Here is a 16,641-nt window from a genome sequence, read left to right as displayed (position 1 = left end):
GTGGGGGGGTTGATGTGACCCTCATCGTGTGTGTGTGTGCAGTAAGCTGCGTCACATCGTAGAGGAGATGGTGACCACAGAGCAGGAGTACGTCCGCTCTCTGCGTTACATCATCCATCACTACTTCCCTGAGATGGAGCGAGCCGACGTTCCGCAGGACATGAGGGGGAAACGTTCCGTCGTCTTTGGGAACCTGGAGAAGCTGCTGGACTTCCACAGCCAGTTCTTCCTGCGGGAGCTGGAGGCCTGCTGGAAGCACCCGCTGAGAGTCCCACACTGCTTCCTGAGACACGTAGGACACGCCGACACGTCAGCACACCGACACGTCAGCACGCCGACACGTCAGCACGCCGACACGTCAGCACGCCGACACGTCAGCACACCGACACGCCACCACGTCAGCACGCCGACACGTCAGCACGCCGACACGTCAGCACGCCGACACGTCAGCACGCCGACACGTCAACACGCCGACACGTCAGCACACCGACACGCCACCACGTCAGCACGCCAACACGTCAGCACGCCGACACGTCAGCACGCCGACACGTCAGCACACCGACACGCCGACACGTCAGCACGCCACCACGCCGACACGTCAGCACGCCGACACGTCAGCACGCCGACACGTCAGCACGCCGGCACGTCGACACGTCAGCACGCCGACACGTCAGCACACCGACACGCCGACACGTCAGCACGCCGACACGTCAGCACGCCGACACGTCAGCACGCCAACACGCCGACACGCCAACACGCCGACACGTCAGCACGCCGACACGTCAGCACGCCGACACGTCACCACGTCAGCACGCCGACACGTCAGCACACCGACACGCCGACACGTCAGCACGCCGACACGTCAGCACGCCAACACGCCGACACGCCAACACGCCGACACGTCAGCACGCCAACACGCCGACACGTCAGCACGTCAACACGCCGACACGTCAGCACACCGACACGCCACCACGTCAGCACGCCGACACGTCAGCACACCGACACGCCGACACGTCAGCACGCCGACACGTCAGCACACCGACACGTCAGCACGCCAACACGCCGACACGTCAGCACGTCAACACGCCGACACGTCAGCACACCGACACGCCACCACGTCAGCACGCCGACACGTCAACACGTCAGCACGCCGACACGTCAGCACACCGACACGCCGACACGTCAGCACGCCAACACGCCGACACGTCAGCACGTCAACACGCCGACACGTCAGCACACCGACACGCCGACACGTCAGCACGCCAACACGCCGACACGTCAGCACGTCAACACGCCGACACGTCAGCACACCGACACGCCGACACGTCAGCACGCCGACACGTCAGCACACCGACACGTCAGCACGCCGACACGTCAGCACGTCAACACGCCGACACGTCAGCACACCGACACGCCACCACGTCAGCACGCCGACACGTCAACACGTCAGCACGCCGACACGTCAGCACACCGACACGCCGACACGTCAGCACGCCAACACGCCGACACGTCAGCACGTCAACACGCCGACACGTCAGCACACCGACACGCCGACACGTCAGCACGCCAACACGCCGACACGTCAGCACGTCAACACGCCGACACGTCAGCACACCGACACGCCGACACGTCAGCACGCCGACACGTCAGCACGCCGACACGTCAGCACGCCGACACGTCAGCACGCCAACACGTCAGCACGCCGACACGTCAACACGCCGACACGTCAGCACACCGACACGCCACCACGTCAGCACGCCAACACGCCGACACGTCAACACGTCAGCACGCCGACACGTCAGCACGCCGACACGTCAACACGCCGACACGTCAGCACACCGACACGCCACCACGTCAGCACACCGACACGCCGACACGTCAGCACGCCGACACGTCAGCACACCGACACGTCAGCACGCCAACACGCCGACACGTCAGCACGTCAACACGCCGACACGTCAGCACACCGACACGCCACCACGTCAGCACGCCGACACGTCAACACGTCAGCACGCCGACACGTCAGCACGTCAACACGCCGACACGTCAGCACGCCAACACGCCGACACGTCAGCACGCCGACACGTCAGCACGCCGACACGTCAGCACGCCAACACGCCGACACGCCAACACGCCGACACGTCAGCACGCCAACACGCCGACACGTCAGCACGTCAACACGCCGACACGTCAGCACACCGACACGCCACCACGTCAGCACGCCGACACGTCAGCACACCGACACGCCGACACGTCAGCACGCCGACACGTCAGCACACCGACACGTCAGCACGCCAACACGCCGACACGTCAGCACGTCAACACGCCGACACGTCAGCACACCGACACGCCACCACGTCAGCACGCCGACACGTCAACACGTCAGCACGCCGACACGTCAGCACACCGACACGCCGACACGTCAGCACGCCAACACGCCGACACGTCAGCACGTCAACACGCCGACACGTCAGCACACCGACACGCCGACACGTCAGCACGCCAACACGCCGACACGTCAGCACGTCAACACGCCGACACGTCAGCACACCGACACGCCGACACGTCAGCACGCCGACACGTCAGCACGCCGACACGTCAGCACGTCAACACGCCGACACGTCAGCACACCGACACGCCACCACGTCAGCACGCCGACACGTCAACACGTCAGCACGCCGACACGTCAGCACACCGACACGCCGACACGTCAGCACGCCAACACGCCGACACGTCAGCACGTCAACACGCCGACACGTCAGCACACCGACACGCCGACACGTCAGCACGCCAACACGCCGACACGTCAGCACGTCAACACGCCGACACGTCAGCACACCGACACGCCGACACGTCAGCACGCCGACACGTCAGCACGCCGACACGTCAGCACGCCGACACGTCAGCACGCCAACACGTCAGCACGCCGACACGTCAACACGCCGACACGTCAGCACACCGACACGCCACCACGTCAGCACGCCAACACGCCGACACGTCAACACGTCAGCACGCCGACACGTCAGCACGCCGACACGTCAACACGCCGACACGTCAGCACACCGACACGCCACCACGTCAGCACACCGACACGCCGACACGTCAGCACGCCGACACGTCAGCACACCGACACGTCAGCACGCCAACACGCCGACACGTCAGCACGTCAACACGCCGACACGTCAGCACACCGACACGCCACCACGTCAGCACGCCGACACGTCAACACGTCAGCACGCCGACACGTCAGCACGTCAACACGCCGACACGTCAGCACGCCAACACGCCGACACGTCAGCACGTCAACACGCCGACACGTCAGCACACCGACACGCCGACACGTCAGCACGCCAACACGCCGACACGTCAGCACGTCAACACGCCGACACGTCAGCACGCCGACACGTCAACACGTCAGCACGCCGACACGTCAGCACACCGACACGTCAGCACGCCGACACGTCAGCACGCCGACACGTCAGCACGCCGACACGTCAGCACGCCAACACGCCGACACGTCAGCACGCCGACACGTCAACACGCCGACACGTCAGCACACCGACACGCCACCACGTCAGCACGCCAACACGCCGACACGTCAACACGTCAGCACGCCGACACGTCGGCACGCCGACACGTCGGCACGCCGACACGTCAGCACGCCGACACGTCAACACGCCGACACGTCAGCACACCGACACGCCACCACGTCAGCACGCCAACACGCCGACACGTCAGCACGCCGACACGTCAACACGTCAGCACGCCGACACGTCAGCACGCCGACACGTCGGCACGCCAACACGCCGACACGTCAGCACGCCGACACGTCAGCACGCCGACACGTCAACACGCCGACACGTCAGCACGCCGACACGTCAGCACGCCGACACGTCAACACGCCGACACGTCAGCACGTCAACACGCCGACACGTCAGCACGCCGACACGTCAACACGCCGACACGTCAGCACGTCAACACGCCGACACGTCAGCACACCGACACGCCGACACGTCAGCACGCCAACACGCCGACACGTCAGCACGTCAACACGCCGACACGTCAGCACACCGACACGCCGACACGTCAGCACGCCGACACGTCAGCACGCCGACACGTCAACACGTCAGCACGCCGACACGTCAGCACACCGACACGCCGACACGTCAGCACGCCGACACGTCAGCACACCGACACGCCACCACGTCAGCACGCCAACACGCCGACACGTCAACACGTCAGCACGCCGACACGTCAGCACGCCGACACGTCAACACGCCGACACGTCAGCACACCGACACGTCGGCACGCCAACACGCCGACACGTCAGCACGTCAACACGCCGACACGTCAGCACACCGACACGCCACCACGTCAGCACGCCGACACGTCAACACGTCAGCACGCCGACACGTCAGCACGTCAACACGCCGACACGTCAGCACGCCAACACGCCGACACGTCAGCACGTCAACACGCCGACACGTCAGCACACCGACACGCCGACACGTCAGCACGCCAACACGCCGACACGTCAGCACGTCAACACGCCGACACGTCAGCACGCCGACACGTCAACACGTCAGCACGCCGACACGTCAGCACACCGACACGTCAGCACGCCGACACGTCAGCACGCCGACACGTCAGCACGCCGACACGTCAACACGCCGACACGTCAGCACACCGACACGCCACCACGTCAGCACGCCAACACGCCGACACGTCAACACGTCAGCACGCCGACACGTCGGCACGCCGACACGTCAGCACGCCGACACGTCAACACGCCGACACGTCAGCACACCGACACGCCACCACGTCAGCACGCCAACACGCCGACACGTCAGCACGCCGACACGTCAACACGTCAGCACGCCGACACGTCAGCACGCCGACACGTCGGCACGCCAACACGCCGACACGTCAGCACGCCGACACGTCAGCACGCCGACACGTCAACACGCCGACACGTCAGCACGCCGACACGTCAGCACGCCGACACGTCAACACGCCGACACGTCAGCACGTCAACACGCCGACACGTCAGCACGCCGACACGTCAACACGCCGACACGTCAGCACGCCGACACGTCAGCACACCGACACGCCGACACGTCAGCACGCCAACACGCCGACACGTCAGCACGTCAACACGCCGACACGTCAGCACACCGACACGCCGACACGTCAGCACGCCGACACGTCAGCACGCCGACACGTCAACACGTCAGCACGCCGACACGTCAGCACACCGACACGCCGACACGTCAGCACGCCGACACGTCAGCACACCGACACGCCGACACGTCAGCACGCCGACACGTCAGCACGCCAACACGCCGACACGTCAGCACGCCAACACGCCGACACGTCAACACGCCGACACGTCAGCACACCGACACGCCACCACGTCAGCACGCCAACACGCCGACACGTCAGCACGCCGACACGTCAACACGTCAGCACGCCGACACGTCAACACGCCGACACGTCAGCACGCCGACACGTCAGCACGCCGGCACGTCGACACGTCAGCACGCCGACACGTCAGCACACCGACACGCCGACACGTCAGCACGCCGACACGTCAGCACGCCGACACGTCAGCACGCCAACACGCCGACACGCCAACACGCCGACACGTCAGCACGCCGACACGTCAGCACGCCGACACGTCACCACGTCAGCACGCCGACACGTCAGCACACCGACACGCCGACACGTCAGCACGCCGACACGTCAGCACGCCGACACGTCAGCACGCCAACACGCCGACACGCCAACACGCCGACACGTCAGCACGCCAACACGCCGACACGTCAGCACGTCAACACGCCGACACGTCAGCACACCGACACGCCACCACGTCAGCACGCCGACACGTCAGCACACCGACACGCCGACACGTCAGCACGCCGACACGTCAGCACGCCAACACGCCGACACGTCAGCACGTCAACACGCCGACACGTCAGCACACCGACACGCCACCACGTCAGCACGCCGACACGTCAACACGTCAGCACGCCGACACGTCAGCACACCGACACGCCGACACGTCAGCACGCCAACACGCCGACACGTCAGCACGTCAACACGCCGACACGTCAGCACGCCGACACGTCAGCACGCCAACACGCCGACACGTCAGCACGTCAACACGCCGACACGTCAGCACACCGACACGCCGACACGTCAGCACGCCGACACGTCAGCACACCGACACGTCAGCACGCCGACACGTCAGCACGTCAACACGCCGACACGTCAGCACACCGACACGCCACCACGTCAGCACGCCGACACGTCAACACGTCAGCACGCCGACACGTCAGCACACCGACACGCCGACACGTCAGCACGCCGACACGCCGACACGTCAGCACGTCAACACGCCGACACGTCAGCACACCGACACGCCGACACGTCAGCACGCCAACACGCCGACACGTCAGCACGTCAACACGCCGACACGTCAGCACACCGACACGCCGACACGTCAGCACGCCGACACGTCAGCACGCCGACACGTCAGCACGCCGACACGTCAGCACGCCAACACGTCAGCACGCCGACACGTCAACACGCCGACACGTCAGCACACCGACACGCCACCACGTCAGCACGCCAACACGCCGACACGTCAACACGTCAGCACGCCGACACGTCAGCACGCCGACACGTCAACACGCCGACACGTCAGCACACCGACACGCCACCACGTCAGCACACCGACACGCCGACACGTCAGCACGCCGACACGTCAGCACACCGACACGTCAGCACGCCAACACGCCGACACGTCAGCACGTCAACACGCCGACACGTCAGCACACCGACACGCCACCACGTCAGCACGCCGACACGTCAACACGTCAGCACGCCGACACGTCAGCACGTCAACACGCCGACACGTCAGCACGCCAACACGCCGACACGTCAGCACGCCGACACGTCAGCACGCCGACACGTCAGCACGCCAACACGCCGACACGCCAACACGCCGACACGTCAGCACGCCAACACGCCGACACGTCAGCACGTCAACACGCCGACACGTCAGCACACCGACACGCCACCACGTCAGCACGCCGACACGTCAGCACACCGACACGCCGACACGTCAGCACGCCGACACGTCAGCACACCGACACGTCAGCACGCCAACACGCCGACACGTCAGCACGTCAACACGCCGACACGTCAGCACACCGACACGCCACCACGTCAGCACGCCGACACGTCAACACGTCAGCACGCCGACACGTCAGCACACCGACACGCCGACACGTCAGCACGCCAACACGCCGACACGTCAGCACGTCAACACGCCGACACGTCAGCACACCGACACGCCGACACGTCAGCACGCCAACACGCCGACACGTCAGCACGTCAACACGCCGACACGTCAGCACACCGACACGCCGACACGTCAGCACACCGACACGTCAGCACGCCGACACGTCAGCACGTCAACACGCCGACACGTCAGCACACCGACACGCCACCACGTCAGCACGCCGACACGTCAGCACGTCAGCACGCCGACACGTCAGCACACCGACACGCCGACACGTCAGCACGCCAACACGCCGACACGTCAGCACGTCAACACGCCGACACGTCAGCACACCGACACGCCGACACGTCAGCACGCCGACACGTCAGCACGCCGACACGTCAGCACGCCAACACGCCGACACGTCAGCACGTCAACACGCCGACACGTCAGCACACCGACACGCCACCACGTCAGCACGCCGACACGTCAACACGTCAGCACGCCGACACGTCAGCACGTCAACACGCCGACACGTCAGCACGCCAACACGCCGACACGTCAGCACGTCAACACGCCGACACGTCAGCACACCGACACGCCGACACGTCAGCACGCCAACACGCCGACACGTCAGCACGTCAACACGCCGACACGTCAGCACGCCGACACGTCAACACGTCAGCACGCCGACACGTCAGCACACCGACACGTCGGCACGCCGACACGTCAGCACGCCGACACGTCAGCACGCCGACACGTCAGCACGCCAACACGCCACCACGTCAGCACGCCAACACGCCGACACGTCAACACGTCAGCACGCCGACACGTCGGCACGCCGACACGTCGGCACGCCGACACGTCAGCACGCCGACACGTCAACACGCCGACACGTCAGCACACCGACACGCCACCACGTCAGCACGCCAACACGCCGACACGTCAGCACGCCGACACGTCAACACGTCAGCACGCCGACACGTCAGCACGCCGACACGTCGGCACGCCAACACGCCGACACGTCAGCACGCCGACACGTCAGCACGCCGACACGTCAACACGCCGACACGTCAGCACGCCGACACGTCAGCACGCCGACACGTCAACACGCCGACACGTCAGCACGTCAACACGCCGACACGTCAGCACGCCGACACGTCAACACGCCGACACGTCAGCACGTCAACACGCCGACACGTCAGCACACCGACACGCCGACACGTCAGCACGCCAACACGCCGACACGTCAGCACGTCAACACGCCGACACGTCAGCACACCGACACGCCGACACGTCAGCACGCCGACACGTCAGCACGCCGACACGTCAACACGTCAGCACGCCGACACGTCAGCACACCGACACGCCGACACGTCAGCACGCCGACACGTCAGCACACCGACACGCCGACACGTCAGCACGTCAACACGCCGACACGTCAGCACACCGACACGCCGACACGTCAGCACGCCAACACGCCGACACGTCAGCACGTCAACACGCCGACCTGTCAGCACACCGACACGCCGACACGTCAGCACGCCGACACGTCAGCACGCCGACACGTCAGCACGCCGACACGTCAGCACGCCAACACGCCGACACGTCAGCACGCCGACACGTCAACACGCCGACACGTCAGCACACCGACACGCCACCACGTCAGCACGCCAACACGCCGACACGTCAACACGTCAGCACGCCGACACGTCAGCACGCCGACACGTCAACACGCCGACACGTCAGCACACCGACACGCCGACACGTCAGCACGCCGACACGTCAGCACACCGACACGTCAGCACGCCAACACGCCGACACGTCAGCACGTCAACACGCCGACACGTCAGCACACCGACACGCCACCACGTCAGCACGCCGACACGTCAACACGTCAGCACGCCGACACGTCAGCACGTCAACACGCCGACACGTCAGCACGCCAACACGCCGACACGTCAGCACGTCAACACGCCGACACGTCAGCACACCGACACGCCGACACGTCAGCACGCCAACACGCCGACACGTCAGCACGTCAACACGCCGACACGTCAGCACGCCGACACGTCAACACGTCAGCACGCCGACACGTCAGCACACCGACACGTCAGCACGCCGACACGTCAGCACGCCGACACGTCAGCACGCCGACACGTCAACACGCCGACACGTCAGCACACCGACACGCCACCACGTCAGCACGCCAACACGCCGACACGTCAACACGTCAGCACGCCGACACGTCAGCACGCCGACACGTCGGCACGCCGACACGTCAGCACGCCGACACGTCAGCACGCCGACACGTCAGCACGCCGACACGTCAGCACGCCAACACGCCGACACGTCAGCACGCCGACACGTCAACACGCCGACACGTCAGCACACCGACACGCCACCACGTCAGCACGCCAACACGCCGACACGTCAACACGTCAGCACGCCGACACGTCAGCACGCCGACACGTCAACACGCCGACACGTCAGCACACCGACACGCCGACACGTCAGCACGCCGACACGTCAGCACACCGACACGTCAGCACGCCAACACGCCGACACGTCAGCACGTCAACACGCCGACACGTCAGCACACCGACACGCCACCACGTCAGCACGCCGACACGTCAACACGTCAGCACGCCGACACGTCAGCACGTCAACACGCCGACACGTCAGCACGCCAACACGCCGACACGTCAGCACGTCAACACGCCGACACGTCAGCACACCGACACGCCGACACGTCAGCACGCCAACACGCCGACACGTCAGCACGTCAACACGCCGACACGTCAGCACGCCGACACGTCAACACGTCAGCACGCCGACACGTCAGCACACCGACACGTCAGCACGCCGACACGTCAGCACGCCGACACGTCAGCACGCCGACACGTCAACACGCCGACACGTCAGCACACCGACACGCCACCACGTCAGCACGCCAACACGCCGACACGTCAACACGTCAGCACGCCGACACGTCAGCACGCCGACACGTCGGCACGCCGACACGTCAGCACGCCGACACGTCAACACGCCGACACGCCACCACGTCAGCACGCCACCACGTCAGCACGCCAACACGCCGACACGTCAGCACGCCGACACGTCGGCACGCCAACACGCCGACACGTCAGCACGCCGACACGTCAGCACGCCGACACGTCAACACGCCGACACGTCAGCACGCCGACACGTCAGCACGCCGACACGTCAACACGCCGACACGTCAGCACGTCAACACGCCGACACGTCAGCACGCCGACACGTCAACACGCCGACACGTCAGCACGTCAACACGCCGACACGTCAGCACACCGACACGCCGACACGTCAGCACGCCAACACGCCGACACGTCAGCACGTCAACACGCCGACACGTCAGCACACCGACACGCCGACACGTCAGCACGCCGACACGTCAGCACGCCGACACGTCAACACGTCAGCACGCCGACACGTCAGCACACCGACACGCCGACACGTCAGCACGCCGACACGTCAGCACACCGACACGCCGACACGTCAGCACGCCGACACGTCAGCACGCCAACACGCCGACACGTCAGCACGCCAACACGCCGACACGTCAACACGCCGACACGTCAGCACACCGACACGCCACCACGTCAGCACGCCAACACGCCGACACGTCAGCACGCCGACACGTCAACACGTCAGCACGCCGACACGTCAGCACACCGACACGTCAACACGTCAGCACGCCGACACGTCGGCACGCCGACACGTCAGCACGCCGACACGTCAACACGCCGACACGTCAGCACACCGACACGCCACCACGTCAGCACGCCAACACGCCGACACGTCAGCACGCCGACACGTCAGCACGCCGACACGTCAACACGTCAGCACGCCGACACGTCAGCACGCCGACACGTCAGCACGCCGACACGTCGGCACGCCAACACGCCGACACGTCAGCACGCCGACACGTCAGCACGCCGACACGTCAGCACGCCGACACGTCAGCACGCCGACACGTCAACACGCCGACACGTCAGCACGCCGACTCGCCACCACGTCAGCACGCCGACTCGCCACCACGTCAGCACGCCGACACGTCAACACGCCGACACGTCAGCACACCGACACGTCAACACGCCGACACGTCAGCACGCCGACACGTCAACACGCCGACACGTCAGCACACCGACACGCCGACACGTCAGCACGCCGACTCGCCACCACGTCAGCACACCGACACGTCAACACGCCGACACGTCAGCACGCCGACACGTCAACACGCCGACACGTCAGCACGCCGACTCGCCACCACGTCAGCACGCCGACTCGCCACCACGTCAGCACGCCGACACGTCAACACGCCGACACGTCAGCACGCCGACACGTCAACACGCCAACACGTCAGCACGCCGACACGTCAGCACACCGACACGTCAGCACGCCGACACGTCAGCACGCCGACTCGCCACCACGTCAGCACGCCGACTCGCCACCACGTCAGCACGCCGACACGTCAACACGCCGACACGTCAACACGCCGACACGTCAGCACGTCAACACGCCGACACGTCAGCACACCGACACGCCGACACGTCAGCACGCCAACACGCCGACACGTCAGCACGTCAACACGCCGACACGTCGACACGCCGACACGTCAGCACGCCGACACGTCAGCACGCCGACACGTCAACACGTCAGCACGCCGACACGTCAGCACACCGACACGCCGACACGTCAGCACGCCGACACGTCAGCACACCGACACGCCGACACGTCAGCACGCCGACACGTCAGCACGCCAACACGCCGACACGTCAGCACGCCAACACGCCGACACGTCAACACGCCGACACGTCAGCACACCGACACGCCACCACGTCAGCACGCCAACACGCCGACACGTCAGCACGCCGACACGTCAACACGTCAGCACGCCGACACGTCAGCACACCGACACGCCGACACGTCAGCACGCCGACACGTCAGCACGCCGACACGTCAACACGTCAGCACGCCGACACGTCAGCACACCGACACGCCGACACGTCAGCACGCCGACACGTCAGCACACCGACACGCCGACACGTCAGCACGTCAACACGCCGACACGTCAGCACACCGACACGCCGACACGTCAGCACGCCAACACGCCGACACGTCAGCACGTCAACACGCCGACACGTCAGCACACCGACACGCCGACACGTCAGCACGCCGACACGTCAGCACGCCGACACGTCAGCACGCCGACACGTCAGCACGCCAACACGCCGACACGTCAGCACGCCGACACGTCAACACGCCGACACGTCAGCACACCGACACGCCACCACGTCAACACGTCAGCACGCCGACACGTCAGCACGCCGACACGTCAACACGCCGACACGTCAGCACACCGACACGCCGACACGTCAGCACGCCGACACGCCGACACGTCAGCACGTCAACACGCCGACACGTCAGCACACCGACACGCCGACACGTCAGCACGCCAACACGCCGACACGTCAGCACGTCAACACGCCGACACGTCAGCACGCCGACACGTCAGCACGCCGACACGTCAACACGCCGACACGTCAGCACGCCGACACGTCAGCACGCCGACACGTCAACACGCCGACACGTCAGCACGTCAACACGCCGACACGTCAGCACGCCGACACGTCAACACGCCGACACGTCAGCACGTCAACACGCCGACACGTCAGCACACCGACACGCCGACACGTCAGCACGCCAACACGCCGACACGTCAGCACGTCAACACGCCGACACGTCAGCACACCGACACGCCGACACGTCAGCACGCCGACACGTCAGCACGCCGACACGTCAACACGTCAGCACGCCGACACGTCAGCACACCGACACGCCGACACGTCAGCACGCCGACACGTCAGCACACCGACACGCCGACACGTCAGCACGCCGACACGTCAGCACGCCAACACGCCGACACGTCAGCACGCCAACACGCCGACACGTCAACACGCCGACACGTCAGCACACCGACACGCCACCACGTCAGCACGCCAACACGCCGACACGTCAGCACGCCGACACGTCAACACGTCAGCACGCCGACACGTCAGCACACCGACACGTCAACACGTCAGCACGCCGACACGTCGGCACGCCGACACGTCAGCACGCCGACACGTCAACACGCCGACACGTCAGCACACCGACACGCCACCACGTCAGCACGCCAACACGCCGACACGTCAGCACGCCGACACGTCAGCACGCCGACACGTCAACACGTCAGCACGCCGACACGTCAGCACGCCGACACGTCAGCACGCCGACACGTCGGCACGCCAACACGCCGACACGTCAGCACGCCGACACGTCAGCACGCCGACACGTCAGCACGCCGACACGTCAACACGCCGACACGTCAGCACGCCGACACGTCAACACGCCGACACGTCAGCACGCCGACTCGCCACCACGTCAGCACGCCGACTCGCCACCACGTCAGCACGCCGACACGTCAACACGCCGACACGTCAGCACACCGACACGTCAACACGCCGACACGTCAGCACGCCGACACGTCAACACGCCGACACGTCAGCACACCGACACGCCGACACGTCAGCACGCCGACTCGCCACCACGTCAGCACACCGACACGTCAACACGCCGACACGTCAGCACGCCGACACGTCAACACGCCGACACGTCAGCACGCCGACTCGCCACCACGTCAGCACGCCGACTCGCCACCACGTCAGCACGCCGACACGTCAACACGCCGACACGTCAGCACGCCGACACGTCAACACGCCAACACGTCAGCACGCCGACACGTCAGCACACCGACACGTCAGCACGCCGACACGTCAGCACACCGACACGCCGACACGTCAGCACGCCGACACGTCAACACGCCGACACGTCAACACGCCGACACGTCAACACGCCGACACGTCAGCACACCGACACGCCGACACGTCAGCACGCCGACTCGCCACCACGCCGACTCGCCACCACGTCAGCACGCCGACTCGCCACCACGTCAGCACGCCGACACGTCAGCACGCCGACACGTCAACACGCCGACACGTCAGCACGCCGACTCGCCACCACGTCAGCACGCCGACACGTCAACACGTCAGCACGCCGACACGTCAGCACGCCGACACGTCAGCACACCGACACGTCAGCACGCCAACACGCCGACACGTCAGCACGTCAACACGCCGACACGTCAGCACACCGACACGCCACCACGTCAGCACGCCGACACGTCAACACGTCAGCACGCCGACACGTCAGCACGCCGACACGTCAACACGCCGACACGCCAACACGCCGACACGTCAGCACGTCAACACGCCGACACGTCAGCACGCCGACACGTCAACACGTCAGCACGCCGACACGTCAGCACACCGACACGTCGGCACGCCGACACGTCAGCACGCCGACACGTCAGCACGCCGACACGTCAGCACGCCAACACGCCACCACGTCAGCACGCCAACACGCCGACACGTCAACACGTCAGCACGCCGACACGTCGGCACGCCGACACGTCGGCACGCCGACACGTCAGCACGCCGACACGTCAGCACGCCGACACGTCAACACGCCGACACGTCAGCACACCGACACGCCACCACGTCAGCACGCCAACACGCCGACACGTCAGCACGCCGACACGTCAACACGTCAGCACGCCGACACGTCAGCACGCCGACACGTCGGCACGCCAACACGCCGACACGTCAGCACGCCGACACGTCAGCACGCCGACACGTCAACACGCCGACACGTCAGCACGCCGACACGTCAGCACGCCGACACGTCAACACGCCGACACGTCAGCACGTCAACACGCCGACACGTCAGCACGCCGACACGTCAACACGCCGACACGTCAGCACGTCAACACGCCGACACGTCAGCACACCGACACGCCGACACGTCAGCACGCCAACACGCCGACACGTCAGCACGTCAACACGCCGACACGTCAGCACACCGACACGCCGACACGTCAGCACGCCGACACGTCAGCACGCCGACACGTCAACACGTCAGCACGCCGACACGTCAGCACACCGACACGCCGACACGTCAGCACGCCGACACGTCAGCACACCGACACGCCGACACGTCAGCACGTCAACACGCCGACACGTCAGCACACCGACACGCCGACACGTCAGCACGCCAACACGCCGACACGTCAGCACGTCAACACGCCGACCTGTCAGCACACCGACACGCCGACACGTCAGCACGCCGACACGTCAGCACGCCGACACGTCAGCACGCCGACACGTCAGCACGCCAACACGCCGACACGTCAGCACGCCGACACGTCAACACGCCGACACGTCAGCACACCGACACGCCACCACGTCAGCACGCCAACACGCCGACACGTCAACACGTCAGCACGCCGACACGTCAGCACGCCGACACGTCAACACGCCGACACGTCAGCACACCGACACGCCGACACGTCAGCACGCCGACACGTCAGCACACCGACACGTCAGCACGCCAACACGCCGACACGTCAGCACGTCAACACGCCGACACGTCAGCACACCGACACGCCACCACGTCAGCACGCCGACACGTCAACACGTCAGCACGCCGACACGTCAGCACGTCAACACGCCGACACGTCAGCACGCCAACACGCCGACACGTCAGCACGTCAACACGCCGACACGTCAGCACACCGACACGCCGACACGTCAGCACGCCAACACGCCGACACGTCAGCACGTCAACACGCCGACACGTCAGCACGCCGACACGTCAACACGTCAGCACGCCGACACGTCAGCACACCGACACGTCAGCACGCCGACACGTCAGCACGCCGACACGTCAGCACGCCGACACGTCAACACGCCGACACGTCAGCACACCGACACGCCACCACGTCAGCACGCCAACACGCCGACACGTCAACACGTCAGCACGCCGACACGTCAGCACGCCGACACGTCGGCACGCCGACACGTCAGCACGCCGACACGTCAGCACGCCGACACGTCAGCACGCCAACACGCCGACACGTCAGCACGCCGACACGTCAACACGCCGACACGTCAGCACACCGACACGCCACCACGTCAGCACGCCAACACGCCGACACGTCAACACGTCAGCACGCCGACACGTCAGCACGCCGACACGTCAACACGCCGACACGTCAGCACACCGACACGCCGACACGTCAGCACGCCGACACGTCAGCACACCGACACGTCAGCACGCCAACACGCCGACACGTCAGCACGTCAACACGCCGACACGTCAGCACACCGACACGCCACCACGTCAGCACGCCGACACGTCAACACGTCAGCACGCCG

At 66.0% G+C, this 16,641-nt stretch overlaps 1 protein-coding gene across 3 annotated transcripts in view; it reads left to right on the top strand.

Annotated features, from left to right (window-relative positions):
- Positions 1-16,641, top strand: part of plekhg4 (pleckstrin homology domain containing, family G (with RhoGef domain) member 4) — a 124,756-nt gene that overhangs the window by 52,811 nt on the left and 55,304 nt on the right. For all 3 annotated transcript variants that reach the window (XM_079241790.1, XM_079241791.1, XM_079241789.1), the window contains exon 14: positions 43-292. In XM_079241790.1, coding sequence (XP_079097916.1) covers positions 43-292 — 250 coding nt within the window. The remainder of the gene's footprint in view (positions 1-42; positions 293-16,641) is intronic.

This window comes from Telmatherina bonti, assembly GCF_933228915.1.
Source record: "Telmatherina bonti genome assembly, chromosome: 1".
Classification (NCBI taxonomy): Eukaryota; Metazoa; Chordata; class Actinopteri; order Atheriniformes; family Telmatherinidae; genus Telmatherina; species Telmatherina bonti.
Note: the sequence above shows the minus strand (reverse complement) of the source record. Positions and strands in the feature narration are given on the sequence as shown.